At 55.7% G+C, this 23,530-nt stretch overlaps 1 protein-coding gene and 1 pseudogene across 3 annotated transcripts in view; both read right to left on the reverse strand.

Moving 5' to 3' along the window:
* Nucleotides 1-23,530, reverse strand: part of MORN1 (MORN repeat containing 1) — a 56,010-nt gene that overhangs the window by 17,060 nt on the left and 15,420 nt on the right. For 2 of the 3 annotated variants that reach the window (XM_033113372.1, XM_033113371.1), the window contains 3 exons: nt 19,957-20,067; nt 14,277-14,400; nt 13,728-13,900 (listed from right to left, as the gene is read on the reverse strand). In XM_033113372.1, coding sequence (XP_032969263.1) covers nt 13,728-13,900; nt 14,277-14,400; nt 19,957-20,067 — 408 coding nt within the window. The remainder of the gene's footprint in view (nt 1-13,727; nt 13,901-14,276; nt 14,401-19,956; nt 20,068-23,530) is intronic. The other variant, XM_033113373.1, reaches the window with a different exon arrangement.
* On the reverse strand, nt 21,317-23,316 carry LOC117027494 (uncharacterized; annotated as a pseudogene).

A 23,530-nucleotide genomic window follows, 5' to 3' on the forward strand; every position in this document is an offset into this window, starting at 1 on the left:
GGCGGAGCTCAGTCCCGCCTCAGGCCACGCTTGCTGACAGCTCTTCTTGAACACTCTCCCTGCTGCCCCCTTCGCCTCCTCTGTCTCAGCTGGACTGTGGCTTCCTGGCTTGTCCCTCTAGTCGGTCACGCTGCACGTGAGATGTCCAGACAGGCAAAGCCCGCCCTAAGGTGGCCCGAGTGTGGACAGTGGTGCAGAGCGTTTGTGGGGTAGGTGGTGTCGGCGCCTGGCGGAGACAGGTGGGGCTGGGGGACTTACAGATGCAGCTCCCCCACCGAGGGCAGGGCCTCTCTCAATCCATTCGAAGCTGCATGTGCTCAGAGCAAGGTCTGCTCAGCACTGGGTGGATGGTCCGCGCACGGCTCTACATTTGTTTGAAGGCAGCACCCTGAGCGCCCATGTGCTCCCGGCGACCCCTTCCACCACCGCCCTTTGCCTTCCTCCCTGGCCCCTTTGCTGACATCTGATGCCGCTGTCTCTGGGTGCCGCTGACCCCTTCTCTCCTCTGTCCATGTCCCCTCGCCGGGGGGGGGGCCTCACTCCCCAGGGAAGTAAGCACATCTACCCAGCTGGACTACCAACTCTTGCCTCCTCCGGGGGCCAGAGGCCCAGCTCCAGCTCCTGCAGACACTCCCGACCTGGATGGACTCGCGCCCCTTTGAAAGCTCAGTCTTCCCTCTCAGTGAGGGGCCCACACACTACCTGGTACTCAGCCAGGGACACAGGTGACATCCTGCACTCTGCCCCCATCCTGGTCTCTCCACGACCACCATCTTGGGGTCTAGGCCACCACCAGACCTCTCGGTCGCTGCCTCTGACACCTGCATCCCTCACACTGGAGCAACTGGGGGCTGCTCCGCCCTGCTCCAAATCCCCTCCCTGCTCCAACCCCACTGACTTTGCTGCAAACCACTCCTGACTTGTCGGAGCAGACAGTGTCAGGGCCCAGGATTGCCACCCTCAAATCACACCCCTCCTTGCTCACACTCCATGCTCACGCTGGGCCCCTCTGGCCTCTGCTCACACCCCTGATCCTCCTACAGCCCCTTCCTCACCCTGTCCTATTGGCAACCCTGGTGCCATTGGACCAAACCGTGGAAAAGAAAAGGCTGAGGGTTCACAGGAGGTGCCATCCAAAGGAAGGAACACTATGTTCTGATAAAAGACAAAGCTGCGGGCACATGTGACGGCACGGCCAGTGCAGACCCCTCCTGCTCACCGGTGGCTGTGTGACAGGCCTGCCATTCTGCTGGCTAGAGATTCCATGGCGCTGAGGGTCTGTGCTACAAGGGGTATCAGATTCCCCGATGATGAACCAACCAGGCGACCAGAGCCTTGAGGGACCACTTGAGAGGAGTGTCCATGGTCTGCTCTGCTCGCTCTCAGGGCAGGGGCCCGCCTCAGCTTCCAGGGTCCTGGCGCATTTCTGGGGGGCACTCCTGGTCAGGACACCCTCGAGGATGGCCCTGAGAGTAGACGCCTAACTCTAGCTCTCACTTCTGAAGCCTTTGTGTCGATTTTAATGATAGCAATTACGGCTTTATCAGCAAGATAAAGGTCACTGTCTGCCTCCAGGGAAGGGGCGACTCCAGAAGGGGGAGGCTGAGCCAGCCGGGGAGATCGGGCAGCTTGACCGCTCCAGGAGGGAAACGCCTATTAATTATCTTTTTACGGCCTATTCAGTTAGACTCCCTAATCACCTGTGTCGGACACAGAGGCAACAGGCAGGGAGGCCACCGGAATAAACAAGGCTCGAGAGGGCAGGGCCGTTACCGCCAAACGGCCGCCATGGGCCCAAGGCCTTGCCAGGCGGAGAGCCAGCGACAGTCCAAAATGTTTCCTTCATTTAAGTGAATCAAAAATAATAAAATGTTATTGGCCCTGAGGGGACGAGAGGGGTCTCATTTGGAGGTGACCAGTCACACTGCATTAGTCTTCAGGGCAGGCTCAACCAGCCACGGAGCTCCCGCTGTAGGAGACGGGCACAGGCCCCAGGGAAGGTAGCCGGGCAGAGCGGCCTACACGGTGGGGACACAAGGAGCAGGGGTCTCCATGACCCAGAGGGAGAAGGGGTATCCCGAGGGCTGTGCAAGGCCAGGTGGGAACGCTCAGGCCGCTTTGAGAGCTGCCCAGTTGGCACACACATCTCACTGCCCGGCTCTCTGCCCTGCTGTGGCCCAAGTCTGGCCTGCGGGCTGTGCCATCAGTGGACGGGGTGCAGGCAGGAGCAGGTGTGGGGGTACCTGTGCCCTGGGTCTCTCCCAGCAGGTCGCACATGGCAGGGCCTGTCTCTTCCATCCAGAGTCCGCACTGCAGTACAGCCAGGTGGCCTCCACCCCGCCACACACACAGCCCCGCCAGAAAGACCCCCAGCCACACAGACAGGACTGCTGAGCACGGTGGCCCTTCTCAGTGGCCCCAAGCGCCTGCCTCCTAATGTGTCATCTCTAGGGACCCTTCCCTGCAGAGCTCCCCCACAATGTTCAGGCCCGCCCGCCCTCAGGACCTGGGGGATGGGCAGGGGGTGACGGTCACGGGATCCTGACAAGGGTCCTCCTCTTAGTGCATTTAGTGAACCAGCCAGGAGAGCTCTGGACGTTTGCACAAGCGTCTCCATCTGTCCTGGCATCTGTGTCCCTCGCAGAGGTCTCAGGGGCCCCTGCAGGCAGGTGTCTCCTCAGCAGCCTGGGACACATGTGTCCTGGGCACAGAGATGAGTCACACAGAAACACCTCGGCCTATGACGTGTAGCGCAGAGCCTGTTTACATCTAACGGCAGGTCAGGCTGTCCTGTTGGACAATGACGTAAGTGGAATGGAGGGAGAGCCAAGGACTCTTCGAGCCCCACAGGTGACCCTCGTCCCTCCTGGTCCTGCCTTTCTGACCTGGGGCCAAGAGCCCTTGCTTCAGAGCTCAAGTCTGGTGTCCCCAGAACTACATCCGGGGGCACCACACTCACCACCGTCACCATCCTCGCCACCCTCACCACCGTCACCACCGTCACCACCATCACCAACCTTGCCACCGTCACCATCCTCGCCACCCTCGCCACCCTTACCACTGTCACCACCCTCACCACCCTCACCACTGTCACCACCGTAACCACCCTTGTCTTGTCACCATCCCCTTCATCATCACTGTCACCACTGTCATCGTCACCACCATGGCCCTGTCACTGATGTCATCACAGTGACCCACCTCACCTCCACAGTACGTCACTCAGCAGCCTTCAGGGGCCAGATCCTTTGCTTTGCTCTTCCCAGGTGGCTTATACACACCTAACCATCACCTCAACTTAGAGGAGGGGCTGCTCTCTCCCCTCTTTACAGATGAGGAAACTGAGGACAGCCATCCCCAGCCCAGGTGCCATGCTGCTCTGCAGGTGCCCGGGCCTCTCCTGGCTATGGGGACACTCTGGTTTCTGGTCTGCACACATCTCTGTGTCACGGGGGGGGGGAACAGGTGCACATCTCGTCTCGCAGAGGCCACGGGGCTGGACCTGCACGCCACCCTCTTCCCCTCACTGCTCCCAGTTAGTCACCTGTGCCCTGATGTGACCATGGGGTGCGAGCTCATACTCGTACCCCCACTCTCTCACACTCAACAGGAAACACCTGTGCAGTGACCCGCACGCTGGTGCACACACTAACATACATCCCCACCAGTTCACATGCGCACGTTCCCCGCTGAGCAGAGGGCCCTCAGCGGAGCCCTGGACCTGCGTGTCCAGCTGGCCCTGGGCCTCTCCTCGTGGTGGCGCCCTGTGCCGCGAGGTTCACCGCCAGCCCAGTCCCCGCCCCTGCGTCACCCTGTCCAACTGCCCGTGGGGCCTGGGCTGGGCCTGCACCTCCACTGCCCACGGAACAGCAGTGACCCCAAGCAGAGCCCTCCCTTCCCGGCATCTTTGGACGATGCTGCCGACCTCTCTGACAGTGGCCGAGTCCTGGCCCCTAACCGGGTGCCCCGGAGGGTCAGGGCGCTGCCTGGCCTCCTGCCCGAGGCTATTCCTGAACCACAGGGGCCACACCCTGTAACCCCCCACACACACACTCCAGCGCCCGCCAGCAGCAGTATCAGGCCCTGCCCAGCACTGTGTCCATTCCCCAGTGGACACACACGCAGGCAGCATGTGGCTGATAGAGGAGGGCCACAGGCTGTGACATGGGGGGACACCAGGGAGCAGAAACAGCCCCTGGGGCAAGGCCTCGGGAAAGTGGGGGCTCTGACTACAGGAGATGGGGAGCCCGGCAGCAGTGCCCAGGGGGCAGCAGAAGAGGGTGGACAAGGGGGTTGTAATGCAGGGTCTCAGCTCCCACTTCCCGCAAAAGAACACAGGACATGGTGAGGCCAAAACGGAACAACAATGGCGCCATAGGTAGGGGAGTCATACCACTGTATTCTCGATGGCGGCTGGTCGAGACACAAAAGCAAACATCCGCCAGTACCCCAACGAGGGATCTTCCTGCACCCCCATCTCTCTGTTGGCTGGGCGAGACACAGGAAGTAGGATCAACATGATCCGCAATCCACAACCTGCTTGCTAACCGCACTTGCTAGCCGCAATCCGCTGTCCGCTTCTCTGTCAACCAACCAACCCCCTAGCTCAGCCACGGCAGTTATATCAGTGGCCAATGGCTAACCGGTAACAGCTGATGGCCAACTAGTCATAGCTGATGACCACCTACTACCCGAGCCAGCACTTTTCCACGTGAGGCCGAGCCTGGAAACTGCTCTCCTGGCTCTGTCCCCATAGGGGTCTTGGCCAGGGCCAGGCAGGAGCCGCTCTGTCTGACTCCGGAAGCTGCCAGCAGCCATTGGCCGAGTTTGGTTCACGGCCCCGTCAGAATCAAAATTTGAGGGAGGCTGGGATGCAAACGAGGTCACCGTCCCTGGCTGGTCTGATGGTTCTAAATGGCCTGTGGCCTGTCCAGCAGGTGGTTCAGATCCCCAAGATCACAGGCAGCTTCTCTGTGTCCCCCCAGGGGTCAGGAACTCTGAGGCCTCGACCAGGTGGGTGAGAGGAGAGAACCAAGCGGGTGAGAGAACCAAGGCGGTACCCGTGGGTCCTTGCCTGTCGTCCCTTTTTCATCTAAAGACCCTTTGCACCCAGCACGCAGCTTGACCTTCTGAAAGGCACAACCACGTGGGTGCAGATTTCCCACCACACGGGATCCCCGCTCCACTGGAAACCTCCCGCCAGCAGAGCCAGATGGAACCCCAAGAGCCCGCCAGCCTCCCGTCTCTTTCTAGGACCCTGAAACTTAGGGCTGACGGCATGGTGGGCCCGAGGCAGCACCAGGCTCCTGCCCTCTGGCTGCAGCCCGAGGAGAGGCAGGTGCCCCCAGCTCTCTCCTGGCGAGGAGACCAGGGGCTACACTCCCACCTGACCCCAGGTTGTTGCCGGCCCCCACCACCCAGCCGACCGGCTTCTCCTCCTCCCAACAGCCCCGCGGCCCCAGTGTCCTGGAGCCGACCTCTCCAGGTCGGCTCCAGGTCGATGAGAGGTGTGAAAGGGTCCACACTTCACACTGGGGACCATGCGGCTCCCACCCCTCTGGGGCCTGGCTCCAGGCAGAAGTACCCCTAACATTCGAGTTTATTTCCATTGTTTCCACTGCGTTGGCCCTGGAAGCAACGTGGGATCTTTACCACTCCTGCTACTCTGTGTGATTCTGAGACAAGAAACTTACAGGACAAACTTTCGTTTTAAAATATGGATCTTCCATGCTACCCTGACATAACTAACCAGAGACAGTTAATATTACAACGTGTTATCCCCTGGAGAGGCAATGAAATTTCCAGAAGTTGTCTGCTACACATGCTGTCACTTTTACTGGCAAGATCGCATCAGCCGCAAAGGGCGCCTTGATTTTTAAATTCATCTCACAATCACGGGTAATTCTTTGCGGATCCCACCTGATGAATGTTCAACAAATGAAAAGACGAATCACTCAGATCCACTGGAAACATTTCCTGGGAGGGTTTTGTGTGTTAGAAAAAAGAAGAAAAGCAATTGAGGTTCTCTCTGCTGCTACGGTTCCCAAATCCAGTCTGCGGGGATTGTCTGAACCACTGGGGCTCAGCCAGGCTGACCAGGTCCCCCTGGCAACTACTCGCACCTGTATTAGGATTCAATGGGCCTAAATTACCAGGGTCGAGGCAGCCACCCCATAGACAACAATTAACGTAAAAGGGCTCCACCGTTTAAAGCTGTGGGTGGGAATTACAAAAGGTTAAGAGACTAAATATAAAAATCTTTTTGAATATAAAATCAATGTGCTTTGTTACTAAAATCTGGGTGTTGTAATTTAACCAAAGTGGGGTTTAGAGCATCTGGCAGTAGTCCACATCTAGAAAATCATTTTTTCTTCTCAATGCAAAGCAAATTGTCTACTCAAGTTAGAAACAATGAAACAACTGAAATATTTCATATCAACAAAATAATAAAATACGAAGTTTTGCAATTACATATTACTGACATTAGACCTCTGGAAAGAGAAAGCGTTTCTCGCCTCATTCTACTTATCTGTATAATTGGAAACCAAGTTTTAGGGGTTTGTTTTCTTAACCGTCTGTTAGCATGTTGATCTTTGAGCCGAGAACCTGGTCCCAGTGGGCGCACGAGGGCCAAGCTCCCACGGTGGGTGCTGGGCGGGCGCCCGAGCAGCCCCAGGCCACCTGGCAGCTGGAAGGAAGGTGCTGGATGAGCCCAGGGGCCTGCCCCTGCATGGTGGGGGTGGCCGTGGGGTCAGGGTGGACCCCAGTGGCCTTTATCCAGCTGGGGTGGTGGATGCTCTGCAGGGCAGAAGGTATCTAGTTCTGCTACCCAAGGTTCTGAAACAGACTTGAGGGGCCATATTTCCTTCTAGAGATCTGGGGGTGGCGGGGGAGGAGTGCTGAGCGCCTGCAGCACAGGCCAGGTGGGTCTCCCTGCGGCGGTTCCCGCCCCCTGGGAATCGGGCTGCATGTACACCGCTGTAGGCACACAAGCTCAAGAACATGTAGAAACATGGATAATTGCTTTAAATGCAAGACGACGCCCGCTCTGCTCTATTTTGGGTTGCCTCACGTGGCCTTGCTTCTCTCTAGGGCGGTTGGGCGCCTCCTTCCCACCCGGCCTCTGGGGGCTGCTGGGAGGGAAACCCCCTACCTGCTCAAAGGACGGCCTGAACACTGGGCTGGTTTTGGAGGCACCACTTCCAGCAGACGGGCTGGACCGGGCAGCCGCCAACAGCACGTCCCCATGTATCAGGTGGTCCCTGCCCATGCCGCCCTTCCCCTGCCCGCTGACCGCCCAGATCACACCTGGTACTGCCTCCAGGAGCAAAGGCTGCAGGTGAGACCTGCCAGATGTCCTGCGATGCTGCCTCCAGCTGGGGTGCCGCATGACGGCTGCTTGGGAACAGACCCTGTGGCCAGGCCTCCCGGCTCTGCCTCTGCCCACGGGGGCCCCTGCTCAGGATCAGAGTGCGAGAGCCGGGAGGGGTCAGCCATCCAGGACCAGGGTGGCCCCCCAGGGCAGTGCCTCTCGTCTGTAAGGGAACCTGTGACAGGAGGAGGCCAGGGCACTCAGCACTGGCCAGCCCACCCGTCTGGTGGGCGGCCAGCTCCCCGGTACCCTCAGTAGCTGCTGATGCTGGAGAGCTGAGGGCAGGGCTCATGATCACAGTCCCTGCTGGGCTGACAGGTCCGCGTCCTCACCACCAGCTGGGTTTGCAGTGACCACCTGACAGTCCTGTGCTGGGGCTGCAGGGTGAGATGGCAGGGCGTGGCAGGGCACACCTCCTTCGGCAGGTGTGGGTGTGAGGAGATGCAGAGGGACGGGGCAGCAGGAGGACCAGATCCCTGCCCACGCGGTCTCCCGTCGGCTGTGGAGGCAGTAGGGCCCAGGAGCGTCGGCTGGTGACGGGGTTTCTCATTTGAGCTCCCAGACCATTTGGCAAAGATGGCTGCCTGACACGAAACCTCCATTCTTCTCAGTAACAAAACCTGGTATTAGCTGGCAAACTGCGTTTCTGGTCTCCCTGCGGCCTGGTGAGATCCCACAGCCACATTCTGGCCAATGAGGCATAAGCGGCAGTGGGCGTGGCACCAGGAAACTTCTGCGGGGGCCGTGCCTCATGTGCCCCTCCTGCTAGTGGAATAGGCCCTGATGGCTGGTGTATGTATGGATGGCCCTCTAGGACCACAGGGGTTCCTGGTGATCAGGAGGGCATCACCTGGCCTCCGAACTTCAAGGCGAGAAGAAAACGTGGATGGAGAGAAGCCACTGCTATGTTGTCAGGAGAGAAGCAGCTGCCCCTGGTCCTAATACACAGCCAGCCCGGAGGAAGCCGCACGGATCAGACACTGGCGTGAGCTCAGCGGCAGGCAGGTCAGCTGGAGAGACACGTAGCGGGGCTGCTCCCGGTGAGAGCAGGGCATCCATGTCATGAGGCCTCCCGAGGGTGTCCGGGGTCAGGCTGTGGGCGCGTGGGTGGTCAGTAGGGCCTGGGACTCGGCTGAAGGGCCCAGCAGTGCAATTTCTGCCCTGGATGCCCGCTGTGCTGCATTCGCCTGCGTGGGGACGTCAGTACCTTTAGCAGGAACACTCACCACAGAGACTTTCTGGCCCAAGCTTATTTCAGGCCTTGTGCTGTGTTATCTTTCGACCTAAAATTCGCTGGGCAGTGGCGTCCACTCTGCACTTCTGAGACCCGTCCGTGTGCCAGTCCTGGCTGCTGGCCGTGGACGTCCGAGACGCTCAGCAGGTGCCACATTCCCTGTACTGTGTCCTGAGCCTGCGGCTGGCACCCAGCTCAGCACAGAGTGGCAACTGCTGGCTGGAACCAGCACGGCCACCAGACCCCTGCCTCCCTGAACAAGGGCTTGAGTGTCTTTGGCGAAGAAAGAGACGCTGGAACTGGAACCGGGTGAGCAAGTGCCACGACCGTGCCAGGGTCCGTGAGAGAGGGGCGGGGCTTGTTGGGTTCCAAGGACACAGAGTGCACCATCACCAGGAAGGACTTCTGGTTTAAGTCCCCACCCCGGGAGGCTGTCTGGAAATGCCGCAGGTTTGCGTTCTTTCAGGATGACGGATGAAGAACACTTAAGTGACAGGCATTGATCCCCACGTCACAGAAAAGCCATGCACCCCGCATGCCCTGCCCTCGCCAGGCCCACGCTCTGCTCCGCCCAGGGGTCTCTGGGCATTGCTGGGCCAGCTCCTCCTGTGACCGAGTGATGCCCGCTGGGCCACATGCAGGCCTGGGGCCTCCTGGGCTTGAGCGGCTCTGTTGTCGCAGCCGTTATCATTTAGGGTTCTCTGTCATGTACAGCTGACCACTGTCCTACCTGCGGCAGAACTAAAATGTGCAGTGACTTCATTTTCCCTTTGCAGAATGCACAAGACAGCCAGTGGCCAGCGTGTCCATAACCTGGAGGAGACGCAGCCCCCACCCCAAAGAGTCTGAAGGGCTCCGGCACGAGCAGGGCAAGGAGCCGAAATTCCTGGGGCGAGCGGCTGAAGTTCCTGGGGTAGAAGCTGAGGTTCCTGGGGCGAGAGGCCGAGATTCCTGGGGTAGAAGCTGAGGTTCCTGGGTAGAAGCTGAGGTTCCTGGGGCGAGAGGCCGAGATTCCTGGGGTAGAAGCTGAGGTTCCTGGGTAGAATCTGAGGTTCCTGGGGTAGAAGCCGAGGTTCCTGGGGTAGAATCTGAGGTTCCTGGGGCGAGCGGCCGAGGTTCCTGGGGTAGAAGCTGAGGTTCCTGGGGTAGAATCTGAGGTTCCTGGGGCGACCGGCCGAGGTTCCTGGGGTAGAAGCTGAGGTTCCTGGGGCGAGAGGCCGAGATTCCTGGGGTAGAAGCTGAGGTTCCTGGGTAGAAGCTGAGGTTCCTGGGGTAGAAGCCGAGGTTCCTGGGGTAGAATCTGAGGTTCCTGGGGCGAGCGGCCGAGGTTCCTGGGGTAGAAGCTGAGGTTCCTGGGGTAGAATCTGAGGTTCCTGGGGCGACCGGCCGAGGTTCCTGGGGTAGAAGCTGAGGTTCCTGGGGCGAGAGGCCGAGATTCCTGGGGTAGAAGCTGAGGTTCCTGGGTAGAAGCTGAGGTTCCTGGGGCGAGAGGCCGAGATTCCTGGGGTAGAATCTGAGGTTCCTGGGGTAGAAGCCGAGGTTCCTGGGGTAGAATCTGAGGTTCCTGGGGCGAGCGGCCGAGGTTCCTGGGGTAGAAGCTGAGGTTCCTGGGGCGAGAGGCCGAGATTCCTGGGGTAGAAGCTGAGGTTCCTGGGTAGAAGTTGAGGTTCCTGGGGCGAGAGGCCGAGATTCCTGGGGTAGAAGCTGAGGTTCCTGGGTAGAAGCTGAGGTTCCTGGGGCGAGAGGCCGAGATTCCTGGGGTAGAATCTGAGGTTCCTGGGGCGAGCGGCCGAGGTTCCTGGGGTAGAAGCTGAGGTTCCTGGGGCGAGAGGCCGAGATTCCTGGGGTAGAAGCTGAGGTTCCTGGGGCGAGCGGCCGAGGTTCCTGGGGTAGAAGCTGAGGTTCCTGGGATAGAATCTGAGGTTCCTGGGGCGAGCGGCCGAGGTTCCTGGGGTAGAAGCCGAGGTTCCTGGGGTAGAATCTGAGGTTCCTGGGGCGAGCGGCCGAGGTTCCTGGGGTAGAAGCTGAGGTTCCTGGGGCGAGAGGCCGAGATTCCTGGGGTAGAAGCTGAGGTTCCTGGGGCGAGCGGCCGAGGTTCCTGGGGTAGAAGCTGAGGTTCCTGGGTAGAAGTTGAGGTTCCTGGGGCGAGAGGCCGAGATTCCTGGGGTAGAAGCTGAGGTTCCTGGGTAGAAGCTGAGGTTCCTGGGGCGAGAGGCCGAGATTCCTGGGGTAGAATCTGAGGTTCCTGGGGTAGAAGCCGAGGTTCCTGGGGTAGAATCTGAGGTTCCTGGGGCGAGCGGCCGAGGTTCCTGGGGTAGAAGCTGAGGTTCCTGGGGCGAGAGGCCGAGATTCCTGGGGTAGAAGCTGAGGTTCCTGGGGCGAGCGGCCGAGGTTCCTGGGGTAGAAGCTGAGGTTCCTGGGTAGAAGTTGAGGTTCCTGGGGCGAGAGGCCGAGATTCCTGGGGTAGAAGCCGAGGTTCCTGGGGTAGAAGCCGAGGTTCCTGGGGTAGAATCTGAGGTTCCTGGGGTAGAAGCCGAGGTTCCTGGGGTAGAAGCTGAGGTTCCTGGGGTAGAATCTGAGGTTCCTGGGGTAGAAGCTGAGGTTCCTGGGGTAGAATCTGAGGTTCCTGGGGTAGAAGCTGAGGTTCCTGGGGTAGAATCTGAGGTTCCTGGGGCGAGCGGCCGAGGTTCCTGGGGTAGAAGCCGAGGTTCCTGGGGTAGAAGCTGAGGTTCCTGGGGTAGAATCTGAGGTTCCTGGGGCGAGCGGCCGAGGTTCCTGGGGTAGAAGCCAAGGTTCCTGGGGTAGAATCTGAGGTTCCTGGGGTAGAAGCTGAGGTTCCTGGGGTAGAAGCTGAGGTTCCTGGGGTAGAATCTGAGGTTCCTGGGGTAGAATCTGAGGTTCCTGGGTTAGAAGCCGAGGTTTCTGGGGTAGAAGCTGAGGTTCCTGGGGTAGAATCTGAGGTTCCTGGGGCGAGTGGCCGAGGTTCCTGGGGTAGAAGCTGAGGTTCCTGGGGTAGAAGCTGAGGTTCCTGGGGTAGAAGCTGAGGTTCCTGGGGTAGAATCTGAGGTTCCTGGGGTAGAAGCTGAGGTTCCTGGGGTAGAAGCTGAGGTTCCTGGGGTAGAATCTGAGTATCCTGGGGTGAGCGGCCGAGGTTTCTGGTGTGGAGAGGGACACTCTGGAGGCCATGGTGTGGCAGCGGTCCTTAGCAGGAGTAGTCCTGCAGACTGTTCAGGGGTGAACCTGTTCCCATGAGGGAAATGCCAGTTTTGGGGGAAGTAAAAGCAGAAGGGGGTCTCCTCCCTGCCTCCTCCTCCTCCCTTCTCAATGTGCACTTCCTGGGGTCAGACCCCATGACGGACAATGGGGGGACATGCAGTGGGGCCCTTGGTCAGCCGTCTCGGAGGTAGACACTGTCATGTTCTCACTTTACAGAAGAGGAAATTGAGGCACAGGGAGGTTCAGCTAGAAGATGGAGGAGAAGCAGCAGCCAGGCCTGTCACCCCAGATGCACCTAGGGAGGGTCCCAGGGCTTTCTGCTGCAGCCACAGAGCGTTTGATGGACAGCTGAGATGCCAGCGGGGCTGAGGCCTGAGTGGATCTCCCCAGAAGCACCTTCCTGCAGCCCCACCACTTCTTAGCAGAGGTGGGAGCCATCCAGGGGGTGCTGGAGTCCGAGAGCAGCCCGCGAGTCTGCACCAGGCCCATGCCTGGCGGCACGGCTCCTGTCACACGCTCCCGGAGGCACGACTTGCCTCGGGCCTGGTTTCCATCCAGACTTGATAGGCTCTGAAATCCCTCTGGCGGAAGGCCAGTGCCCAAGAGTGTTTTTACGCAGAAATGAGACCTGTACTCAATGCAGCTGAAATTGCTTCGATAAACTGAGGTGCAAGTGCACGACGAGTGTGGGCCAGCCCCGCTCAGGACTGAAGCACCCAGGGAAAGGGCCAAATCCATCTCCTTCCCTGTCAGGGAAGGTCTGCGCATCTGTGTGGTCACAGCACTTCAGATTTGCCCCATTTTGCCCTGGGACATCGCCCCCCCCCCCAGCAATGCCCAGGGCTGGAATCCTAACGGGGAAGCTGGGGGCAGGGCTGGGCAGAGCCCCCAAACCTAAAGTGCGTGTGCATCTGCCCAGTGGGGACCCCAGCTGCGCTTCCTGTAGCCAGGGTACAGGGGGACCAGGCCGTCAACTCAAATGCCGCCCCCACTAAGAGGTGAGCGTGTGTTTGTGACGCATGGAGCAGTGGCACGTTCGGTATCCCAGCGCAGTAATGCAGTGAGTGCCAGCACCCGCTTACGGGAATAATTCCGGAATGATCCGTGGCAAAACCAGACCGTACACTACACAGAAGCAGGTTCTTGCTTGCCTGGTTGGCGGGCGTGGGGTCTCTGTCTGGCTCTGGAGCCACATCTCCATGGGGAATCAGGACATGCCCACCAGGCAGGAATGGAATGAGCTGGAAAACCCGGTGAACACGCGAGACTCGTCGGGGTCGCTGGCTCCCCATGGAGCTGGGAGACGTGGGAGGGGCGCAGGGCAGGCTCCCATCTTCAGGAGCCATCATCAGGTGACCTGTCCAGGCTGACACAGGCCTCCTGGTGGCAGTGGCCTTGGTGGGTTTGCCACCCTCCCCGCCTGGCCCTGGGCCTGACAAACCCAGAAACAGCCCTGAGGCCACAAGCCCAGGGGGCTGTTTCCACTGCCAGGCTTATGGCAGATGAAGAAACGACGTCACATTGCACTCAAGGTGACGACCAGGTCTGCACATGGGGGCCACAGGACAGCCACCGCAGCCCTGGGGCTGCTCTCCCCACCCCCCGGGGGCATTGGGTTCCCAGAGGAAGGACGTGCACCCCCGTTTCCTGGACTCCCAGGGCAGGGTGGCCACAGCTTGCCTTCTACTCACTGCCATGGCCACTGGCCCCAAGGAAGAGGGTCCTGCTTGCTCTCCGGCCTAGTCCTGCTGGGGCCTGGGCACCATCTTCCAGGGACGTCTGTCTCCCCCAGGTCCACTGTGCCTGGCTTCTCAAGGGTCTACTTTGTTTTCCTCTGCCCGAGGTCTGGGGCACCCACTGTCACCACATGGACCTGAGAGCTGGTGCCAGTTGGTTAATTCCACTCACCGGACAGGGTGCCAGGGGTGTCCTCCTGGTCACACAGGGCATCTGATCCCATCGTCACCTCCAGATCTCCCTGGGGGAGAGGTGAACCGGTGCTGGCACTTTCTGGGGCAGCGCTGAGCTCCGGGGCCCCAGACATGGGGCTTGACAGAGGATAGGTGATGCACTCAAACCCACTGTGAAGGGAGCACACATGGCTGGGCTCAGCTCAACACCACACTGCGGGGACACGGTGGCCAGGGCCATTCCAGGGAGGAGCAAGCGCCCAAAGTGGCCACTGGGGGACTACGGTGTGGGAAGGAAGCAGGGAGGCACGGGGAGGGGTCTTGTTCTGGGACCGCCTGACACCGTGCTGCAGCCCATCCCTCCCTGTCTCCTGTCACTCTGCCTGCCACCCACTGTGGGTGAGCATGTCGTGTCTGGCGGTCACTGGTGTGTCCCCAGCGCCAGGGTAGGAGTGATGCGGGGAGGGCCCCAGGTGGAGCAGTTTGGGACAGTCTTCCCCCCTTCGCCCACCCCCCATGTGTGTCACCCACAGTCACCCTTACTCACAATGGGGTCTGGATGGGCCCCTCTCGGCTGCCCTTGTCCACTTTGAAGAAGCTGACCTCTGAGTAGGCTGGCAGCTGCACATACCTGACGCCTGCTGAAATCTTCAAAACCCGGCCGTCCTCACCTTCAGGAGAGAGCAGCGGACTGTGCCAAGGAGCAGGACGGAACAGCCCCACGGACCTGGTGTCCCCCCACCCTCGTCCTGTTGGGCAGGGGCTCAGAGCAATAAGCATCGGAGGAGCGTTCACAGCATGTCCAACCTGAGCTCTCCGCTCACCTCCCAGTCTCCTCCTCCTGCGCTCGGCTGAGCCATCCACACTTTCCCTGACCCAAGCCCAGTTCTGGGCCCCAGGGCGCCGGCTGCACCTCTGGCACTGGCCCGTCCCTCTGGGAGGGTGTCTCCTTGCTGGCCTCACAGGGGCATGGGCGAGGGTGCGGCCACAAGCAGACACGTGGAGGCTTGCCTCCCTCGTGGGTTGGTCGCCAGGGGACACATCGCTGCTCAGTACCCATCTCCCACCCTGATTGTGGCATGGGCTCCATCCCTCTCATCTACCCCCCGCGGTGCACACAGCCGGTCACACGGACTCTGGGTTCAGAGGCCGATGGAGAAACAGTAACCGCTGACCAGCACCAGCGCAGCCTGTCGTCCAGCCTCTCAAGCTGCTGAGATCTGGAAAAGGAGACACGGCTGGGCAAACACGGGAAGAACTTTGACTTGGAAAGAAATGGAGTCAAGTATAGCATAAAAACCTAACTGTGGTTTGATCAGCTTCCGTTTCTGGTCAAGATGGAGTAAGTGGAACCGATTTACCCTCTTACTTGAAGCAGCCAAAAAAGCAGATGAAATACAGTGACACAGTGATTTTCAAGGTCCTGGACATCAGGCAAGCACAGTAGTCCCCGACGGATGGGAACAAACGGTGTGGACCCCATGTTGCCCGCTCACTGTTTCAGAGAACGTGCGGGGTGGGTGCAGAGAGGGGATCCGAGCAGAGCCCAGAAAACTCCCTTAGGTGAGGAGACAGAGCTGGATGTGTGGAGCACGGGTGCACAGTAGGAGTCTTAGAGCCCAAAGCTCGAGGAGCAGAGCAGGGAGAGGATCCTTGTGGTCTGCGGGGCCCTCAGGTGGACGGCAGAGCACAGATCAGTGCAGAGTGCGAGGAATGGCCCAAGAGAAAGAGGGACCAGGCCCGGGGCTGACCTGGGGTGGTGAGTGGTACTGGTCCTGTCAGCCAGGCTGGGAGAACTCAGAGTCATGGTACCCTGGGAAGTGTTCTCAGAAGGGTCTTGCTTCAGGAATGGGGACTAATTGGTTTTGGAATGAACTCTCTTCCAGACCTAACAAATCATAAAAGCAAGACCTGAAACTGTGTCCAAGGAACTTAACTGCACCCAGAACAATGCTCAAGAATATTTATAGGAGCACAGAAATATCCTGCCCCCAACAAAGTAAAATTCACAATGTTTGGCACCCAATCAAAGATTACCAGGCACGCAAAGAATGCAGGGAAGAATGGTCCATGTCGAGGGGGACACTCTTATCAATCGAAACCGATCCAGAAATGACACAGATGTTAGAATTAGCAGAAAAGGATGTTTTTCAAAGTTATTATTATAACTGTATTCTGTTGTCCCAAAATTAAGAAGAGACAGAAGATATTAAAAAAAGAACAACGTCAAATTTCTAGAAATAAAAAGTATGAGACGAAACATACACTGCATGTGATCAAGACAGATGAGACACTGCAGAAAGAAAGATTCATGAACTTGAAAACACAGAAACGATCCAAAGTGAATCATCAAGACGAAAAAGAAAAAAAGGGAGGGAAGGAGAGAGGGAAAGAGAGCCCATGAACAGTGAGACAACTGCAAGCAGCCAACACAAGAATAACTGGCATCCCTAAAAGAGAGGCGGGAGAGGAGAATGCGACAGAAAGATTATTTGAAGAAATAAGTGCTGAAAAATCCCCACCTTTGATGAAAACTGTAAACCCACAGATCCAAGGAGCTCAATGGATCCCAAGTGTATGAAACATGAAAAAAACTACACCATGTCACATTAAAATGAAACTGCTCAAACACATGAACAAAGAGAAAACCTCAAAAGAAGCTGGAGAAAAGGGCCACGTTTTTCTAGAGAAACAAAGGTAAGGACAACAGCAGATTTGTCACTGAAAACATCACAGATAAGGTGACAATGGAGTGATATTGTGGACATACTAGAAAATGAACTAGGGCTCTATACCTGGAAAGAACTTGTATGAAATACAGTGTGACAGGTTCTCAAGGTTCCGGACATCAGGCAAGCACAGTGGTCCCTGACAGATGGGAACAAACGGTGTGGACCCCATGTCGCCCAGTCACTGCCTCAGAGAACGTGCAGGGTGGGTGCAGAGAGGGGATCCGAGCAGAGCCCAGAAAACTCCCTCAGGTGAGGAGACAGTAAAAATGAAAGTAAAAAATAAAAGTAAAATCAAGACATGTCCAGATGAACGAAAGCTGAAAGAATTCATCACCAGAAAACCTGTATGAGAAGAAATGTTAAAAGGTGAAGTCCTTCAGGCAGAAGGAAAATCGTACCAAATGGGAATCTGGAGGGAAGGAGAAGAGGCAGAAGTGGCAACTCGGAGGCTAAAGAGATGAGACTTCCCTTTCTCTGTGTTAAATACTCTTTAAAAAATAAATGACTGTTTAAACAAAAATAATAACTATGTATCATGAAGTTTATTAGTCACACGAAAGTAAAATGTATGAAAGAAATAGCATAAAGAGTGAGAGCACAGAAAAAGAAGTGTACTGTTGTAGTTCCCATACGTGAAGAAGTGCAGCCTGTGATAAAGTTAAAGGTGTAGCTTGTAAACCTGAAGCTGCTAAACAGCAAAATACAGAGTTACAAATACTAAGCCAACAGAGACGGAAAAGCAGAATCATAAAAATACTCAATAACCCAAGAAGACAGGAATAGAGTATAAAGGGGAACACACAGCTGAGGCAAATAAAAAACAAATAGTAAAATGGTAAGTTTGAACCTGCTATATCAACAATTATATTAAATGTGAATAGTGTAAACACTTCAATGAAAAGACAGAGATGGTTAGACTAGATAAAAAAGCAAGACCCAAAAACATGCTGCCTACAAAAAGCACACTTTAAACATAAACACACCAATAGGACAAGGATGCAAATACCAGTCAGAAGAAAGCTGGAGTGACTGTACTAACATCACAGGAAGTAGATATCAGAACAGAGATTATCACCAGGGACAAAGCAGGTGATTTCACAACGATAAGGAGTGAATTAATTAAATGGCACAAAAATCCTAAATGTTTATGCCCCTAATAACAGAGCATCAAAACGATGCAGCAGAACTTGACAGAAATGAAAGCAGAAACAGACAAATCCACAGTTATAATCAGAGATTTCAACACACAATAACTGACAGAACAGGCAGACCGAAAATCAGCAAGAATATAGCAAACTCGAACAACATCAACAGAATATACCTGATTGATATTTATAGAACATTCCAAACAATGAGAGCAGAATCCACATTCTTCTCAAGGTGCACACAAAATATGTACCAAAATGGACCATATTCTGGGCCATAAAAAAGGTCTCAATTAATTTAACAGGACTCAAGATACACAGTATGACTCTCACCACATGGAATTAAATTAGAAATCAGCAACAGCAAGATCTCTGGAAAATCTCCAAATATTTGGATATGAAACAGCACACTTCTAACTAACTCATGGGTCCAATAAGAAATCAAAGGGGAAGTCAAAAAGTATTTTCAATTGAATGAAAATGAAAACACAATATATAACAATTTGTGGAATGCAGTAGTTAAAGCAGTGCTCAGAGGGACATTTATAGCAATCGACTCCTATATTAGAAAAAAAAGGTCTGAAATAAATAACCTTAGTTTCCACCTTTAAGAACTAGAGAAAGGACAGTAAATTAAACCCAAAGTAAGCAGAAGCAAGGAAATAAGATAAAAATAGGAATGAATGAAACAGACAACAGAAAACATTAAGTTGCTTGTTTATCAATGAAATTGATAACCTCTAGCCAGACTAGTCAGGAAGGAAAGAAAGAAGACACCAATAATCTACATCAGGAACAAGAGAGGTGATATCACTGCATTAAAGGGAGAAGAAGCATGAACAAGCATATGTGATAAATCTGGCAACTTAGATGAAATGAACACAAGTCCTTGGACAAAACAGCAAAGCTCACTCAGAAGAAAGAGATAACCTGAATAGCCCTGTGTCTGGTAAAGACACGACTCAATGCCACTTGACAGCCTCAGGGCTGTGACCGTGAAGAACACCAAGTGTGGAGAAACCAGAGCCCTCGGGCTGCTGCTGGGATCATAAAATGGTGCAGCCACTTGGGAAAACAGTTTGGCAGTTTCTCTAAAAGTTTAAAGAATTTTATATACATAGGTATATACACAAACTATATATCTGTATATAACTGAGAGAAATGAAAACATACGTTCACACAAAAGCTTGAAGACGAGCGTTCACAGCAGGTAACCGTGCAAACAAGCGAGGTGTCCCTTGGCGGGTGGGTGGGTGACAGGGTGTGGTGTGTGCCTGAAAGGAGAGGACTGGGCCGCAGAGGGAAGGAGGCCGATACACGCTGCAACGTGGGCAGGCCCTGGAAACTTCACGCAAGTGAAAGAAGTAGTGCAGAAGACCACACAATGCACGATTCCACTCATACGAACTGTCCAGAAAAGGCAGGTCCACAGACGGTGGAGTCCTGGCTGCGTGGGGCTGTGGATGTGGACGGGGTGTGAGCAGGCGCGAGAGGTCTTGGTGGGTGAAGCAAATGTTCTAAAAACGCACTGTGCTGCGGTGATGGCTGCCCAACTCTGTAAATGCACTAAAAATTGTGGACTCACTAACACAGATGAATTTTATGGTATGTAAATGATACCGCAATAAAGTTGTTAAACCAATTGTGACGAATTCAATCTGGTGTGGGCTACGTACACGTTGTGGCTTCCTCATTGAAGCTTGCTGAACTAGGGAAGAATGCGCATTAGGAATCACGGTGCGCGTCCATCAATGGCTGGCCCCGCCCCCGGCAGTGGCACAGGTGATCGTGTGGGGCCACTGCTGGCCGGGCCTCCAGCCCTCTCTGCAGCGGGCACTCGCTCACTGGGCAGGAAGGCTGTGCTCCAGGAGTCAGTGTCCACCCGCTGCATCACGGCAGGGCTGATCAGGTGACTTGAAAAGTCCGCCCAGACAGATGGAAACCTGTCCTCGCTTGGTTCCCCCGGAGGATGAGCGGCTCTCCCCTCATCAGGCTGAGATTGGCCCATGCAGCACGCAGCACTGCAGGCATTGTCCTCAGGTTCTGTAAGGTGCCTGACAACCGCGGGTGTGCACACTCGCACACACCGCCATAGAGGCCACATGCTCACACACATGCACATGCTTACACACGTATGTGCCCACATACAGCTGCGTCCTGCCAGTGGGAGGGCTCGCATGCCTCCTGTCCCTTCTGCCAAGGCTCCCGCCATGAGACCTGAACAGTCAACGGCGCCAGCATCAGGGCTGCCAGAAGCCACATGTGGCACCTAGTCTGCGTTCTGTTGCTTGAGAACCTGACACCTACTTATCTTTCTGGAAAGTTCTGCTGTCATCCTGGAGACACTTACTCTCGGCCACTTCGCCATTGTCCTGCTGCAGCTCCACCTGCAACGTGAAGGAGGAGTTGTGGGCCACGTCCATCACCTCTGGACCCAAAATCACAGTCCTCGTGGCTTGTGCTGGGAGAGAGCAGAGGGTCGCCTCAGTATGTGGCTGGCCGCCGCCTGCCCACTTCCCTAACAGGGGTCGGACCCCTGAGCCGGGGGCTCCCTGCACCTGGGAGGAGTGCTGCCCAAACCGTTACAACGCACATGGCTGCAAAGGCTGGAGATCCAACCGGCTGCCGCCTCACGGAGAAGTGGCCCAAGGACTAGGGTGGTGACCCCGTTTGACCCCGTTCTCAGGGTCAGTGTTATTATTTTCTTCTGTCGTAAAATACGGATATTTCATTCCAGCACTGGGAAGTGAAAGAAAAGGGGGGGGGTACAGAACGTATCTTTCCACACACCATCCTAATTGAGCTGACATTAATCACAAGAAGCTAAAGCAAGTAAATGTGTGTACGAGGTCGGACAATTAAGTTTGTGAACTCATCCTAGAAAAAGTGCTACACACCTCATTGCTGAATATCACTACGGTCACCTTCGAAGTACTCCCCTTGGGAAGCTCTGCACTGACGCCAGTGCCTAGTCCACCCATCAAAGCAATTTCAGAACTCTTTTTCTGGAATGGCCATCAGAGCTGTCGTCGTATTACCCTTGATGTCCTGAATGTCATCAAAATGTCTTCCTTTCAATATTTCCTTTATCTTCGGGTAAAGAAAGAAGTCACTGGGGGCCAGATCAGGTGAGGAGGGAGGGTGTTCCAATACAGTTATTTGTTTACTGGCTAAAAGTCCCTCACAGACAGTGCCGTGTGAGCTGGTGCATTGTCGTGATGCAAGAGCCATGAACTGTTGGTGAAAAGTTCAGGTCGTTTTCACCTAACTTTTTCACGCAGCCTTTTCAGCATCAAATTGTAAACTTGGTTAACTGTTTGTCCAGTTGCTACAAATTCATAATGAATAATCCCTCTGATATCAAAAAAGGTTAGCAACATCGCTGCAACAAGTTCGTGAACTTGTCAGACTTTCATATATGTAAGTAGAGTATCTATATATACACATACATAGGTTTTCAGATTTTAGTTGTAAGTGTTCCTATGTGCTGTTTTCTGTTTTTCTATAAACACCCTTAAAAGTCATCCGATGTACCCTAATACTGCTACCTCTGCCTCGTCACCACTAAATATTGTTTGGGTTGTATTTGCTGTTTGTGTTTTTATCACTCATGAGACTGGTCAGACTATACAACAGAAGATGTGAGGGGAAAACTTGCTTTAAATTATACTCTGTGCATCAGTACCCATCGCAGGATTTTCCCGTCATTGTCACACATCTTGTAGTTCTGTGTGGACTATCTCAGCCTCTCGTGCTGCACACGTACGCACCTTCTGGCTGGGGCTGCCGTGGCATGAGCTCGGGGCCAGGCTCCTGAGGTGGGTTCCGATTTGGTCTTTGTTTCAGAGGCGAGGTCTGTTGGCAAAGCCACTGACCGTTTCAGGTCACAGTTGTTTTCGCAGGTATTTCTATTTTGGCCGAGTTTCCTGGCTTCGTTTTTACTTTAGGTTCAGGACATGAGTCTTTTTGTTGTTGTTGTTGTTGCTTTGTCCAAAATGATTCAACTGCTTCATGAATTTGCTGACTCGTATGTAGCATATGCCTTTTTCCCCATTACCTTTGCAATTATTATCGGCTGAACTGGGCGACCAACAGTTGCTCCTACGGTGGCCAGTCCCAGTGGATATGCAATTTTCTTAAATCTAGAACCTTTTCTTGCTGAAACCAAGAAACCAAGAAACCATGAAACCTTTTCTTGCCAATCCTGAAACTGTCATCATTCCAATTTTCGGGAGAAAATCTCATGGTGTGGGTTCTTCAGATAAACACATGAACCTTTTCCAGATTGTACTATGTTCATTATCCCATTTTCCTCAAAGACATAAACGCCCTTGCACCCGCCCCAAGCCCCAGTGCAACCACCCGGTGTAGTGTGGGTGGAGGCAAAGCCCACTGTCAGCCACCAGCGAGGCAGTGCGTGCAGCACGTGTGGGGACTGCTCTGGTCTCACTGGTGGCTTCTGGATCCGCTCCTTGGTTGCATTTCACACTGACAATGCACACAGGACCTGCAGGCACAGCTTCAGTTTTCCCATCCTTACGGCCGCCACATCTGCGGCCCCCTCCGTCCAAGTTTTTTGAGCTGTAATTATGTGAAGCAGTTCTTTCTGGAACTGACTGGACTGTATTTGAGGGACTGCAGAGGCCGGCCAAGAGCTGCAGCACACAGTCAGCTCTGCACACCGTGGACTGTGCAGACGGCCTCCCTCCTGCTGTCGGGACTCAGGCCTGCGTTCCCTGGTGTGGGCCAATGAGGCGCTGTGGCCACCTGCCCCAGGATGGCCCTTTGAGTGCAGGTCTCCTGCTCCACAAGGACCTGCGGAGACGTCCTGGGGTCAGAGCAGTTGCCGATGTCATTTTCGCAGTGTCTGCTGCCCTGAGTCCCTGACCCCAATAGTGATGACGTCTGGTGCAGCACAGCCAGGCTCTTTAAAGGCAAAACCTGGGACGAGCTTCGACTGAGAGGCTAACTGGAGCTCCGTCAGTGACTCGCCAACTGCGAGAGTGTCCAGGGTCACAGGTGCTGGTGGGGCAGCCCTGTGCTGCTCTGCGGAGACACCAGGTACCCAGACTGGGAACCAGGGCCCACGTTGGCTGGGGGAGCCCCAGGGCAGCCGGCAGCCTGAGACCCCTGCTGTGAGGAAGTGAGGCCACCTCCTGCCCCAGGTTTTTATACCCAGGTATTCCGATAGGACCCCAAATTTGGGGGTGGGTGGAACCAGGCTGATATTAGTAAGAAGCTCCTGGTGGACCCAGAGCCCCGCCTGAGGGAGGGGTGTCTGGGCTCAGCCCTTAACCCAGGCTGCAGGGTGGCCATGCACCCCAAGACCCGAGTCCCTGGTGCCAGGACCCCTCCCCCAGGACTTTCATCCCCACTGAAGAGTCCACCGTCTCAGGAGGCGCTCTCGTGGGCTGGGGCAGTTGTTAGCGCCCCAGGGCCTCCCGCCACCATGGGTTCCAGGGCCCACCTGAGGTGCAAGGGGCTAGCACCCTCGCCCTGGACTCGTCCAATGGGAGGCTGTCCTGATGCTCAGGGGGCAACACGGGGGGGGGGGGCTGCCCACACCCCCAGCAGAGGCTCCTGCAGGCCACAGGCCACCGGTGCTTATGTCACAGTGCAGAGAGCTGGGGGGCGCGTGGATGGAGGCCTTGACGGGGCCCAGATGCCCGGGGCCCCAGGGGGGGGACCCCCTTGATTGGGAGAACTGCATGCTGGGAAGCCCTGCCCACAGTAGGTCCTGCTGGGTCTAAGGTCTGACGGGGCGTCCCTGCATGTCACAAGCCCCTCTGACACCACACTGGAACAAGTTTTCTAAGAAGGGACGAGATTTTAGATTCCACTTCATCTTTGTCCCCCCAACACCTCCTTGTCCAACCCTCCCGTGTGACTGCCCAGGGCCACCTGAGAGAAAATGCAGGCAAATG

The sequence above is a fragment of the Rhinolophus ferrumequinum genome, chromosome 9 (assembly GCF_004115265.2).
Source record: "Rhinolophus ferrumequinum isolate MPI-CBG mRhiFer1 chromosome 9, mRhiFer1_v1.p, whole genome shotgun sequence".
NCBI classification, from domain to species: Eukaryota; Metazoa; Chordata; class Mammalia; order Chiroptera; family Rhinolophidae; genus Rhinolophus; species Rhinolophus ferrumequinum.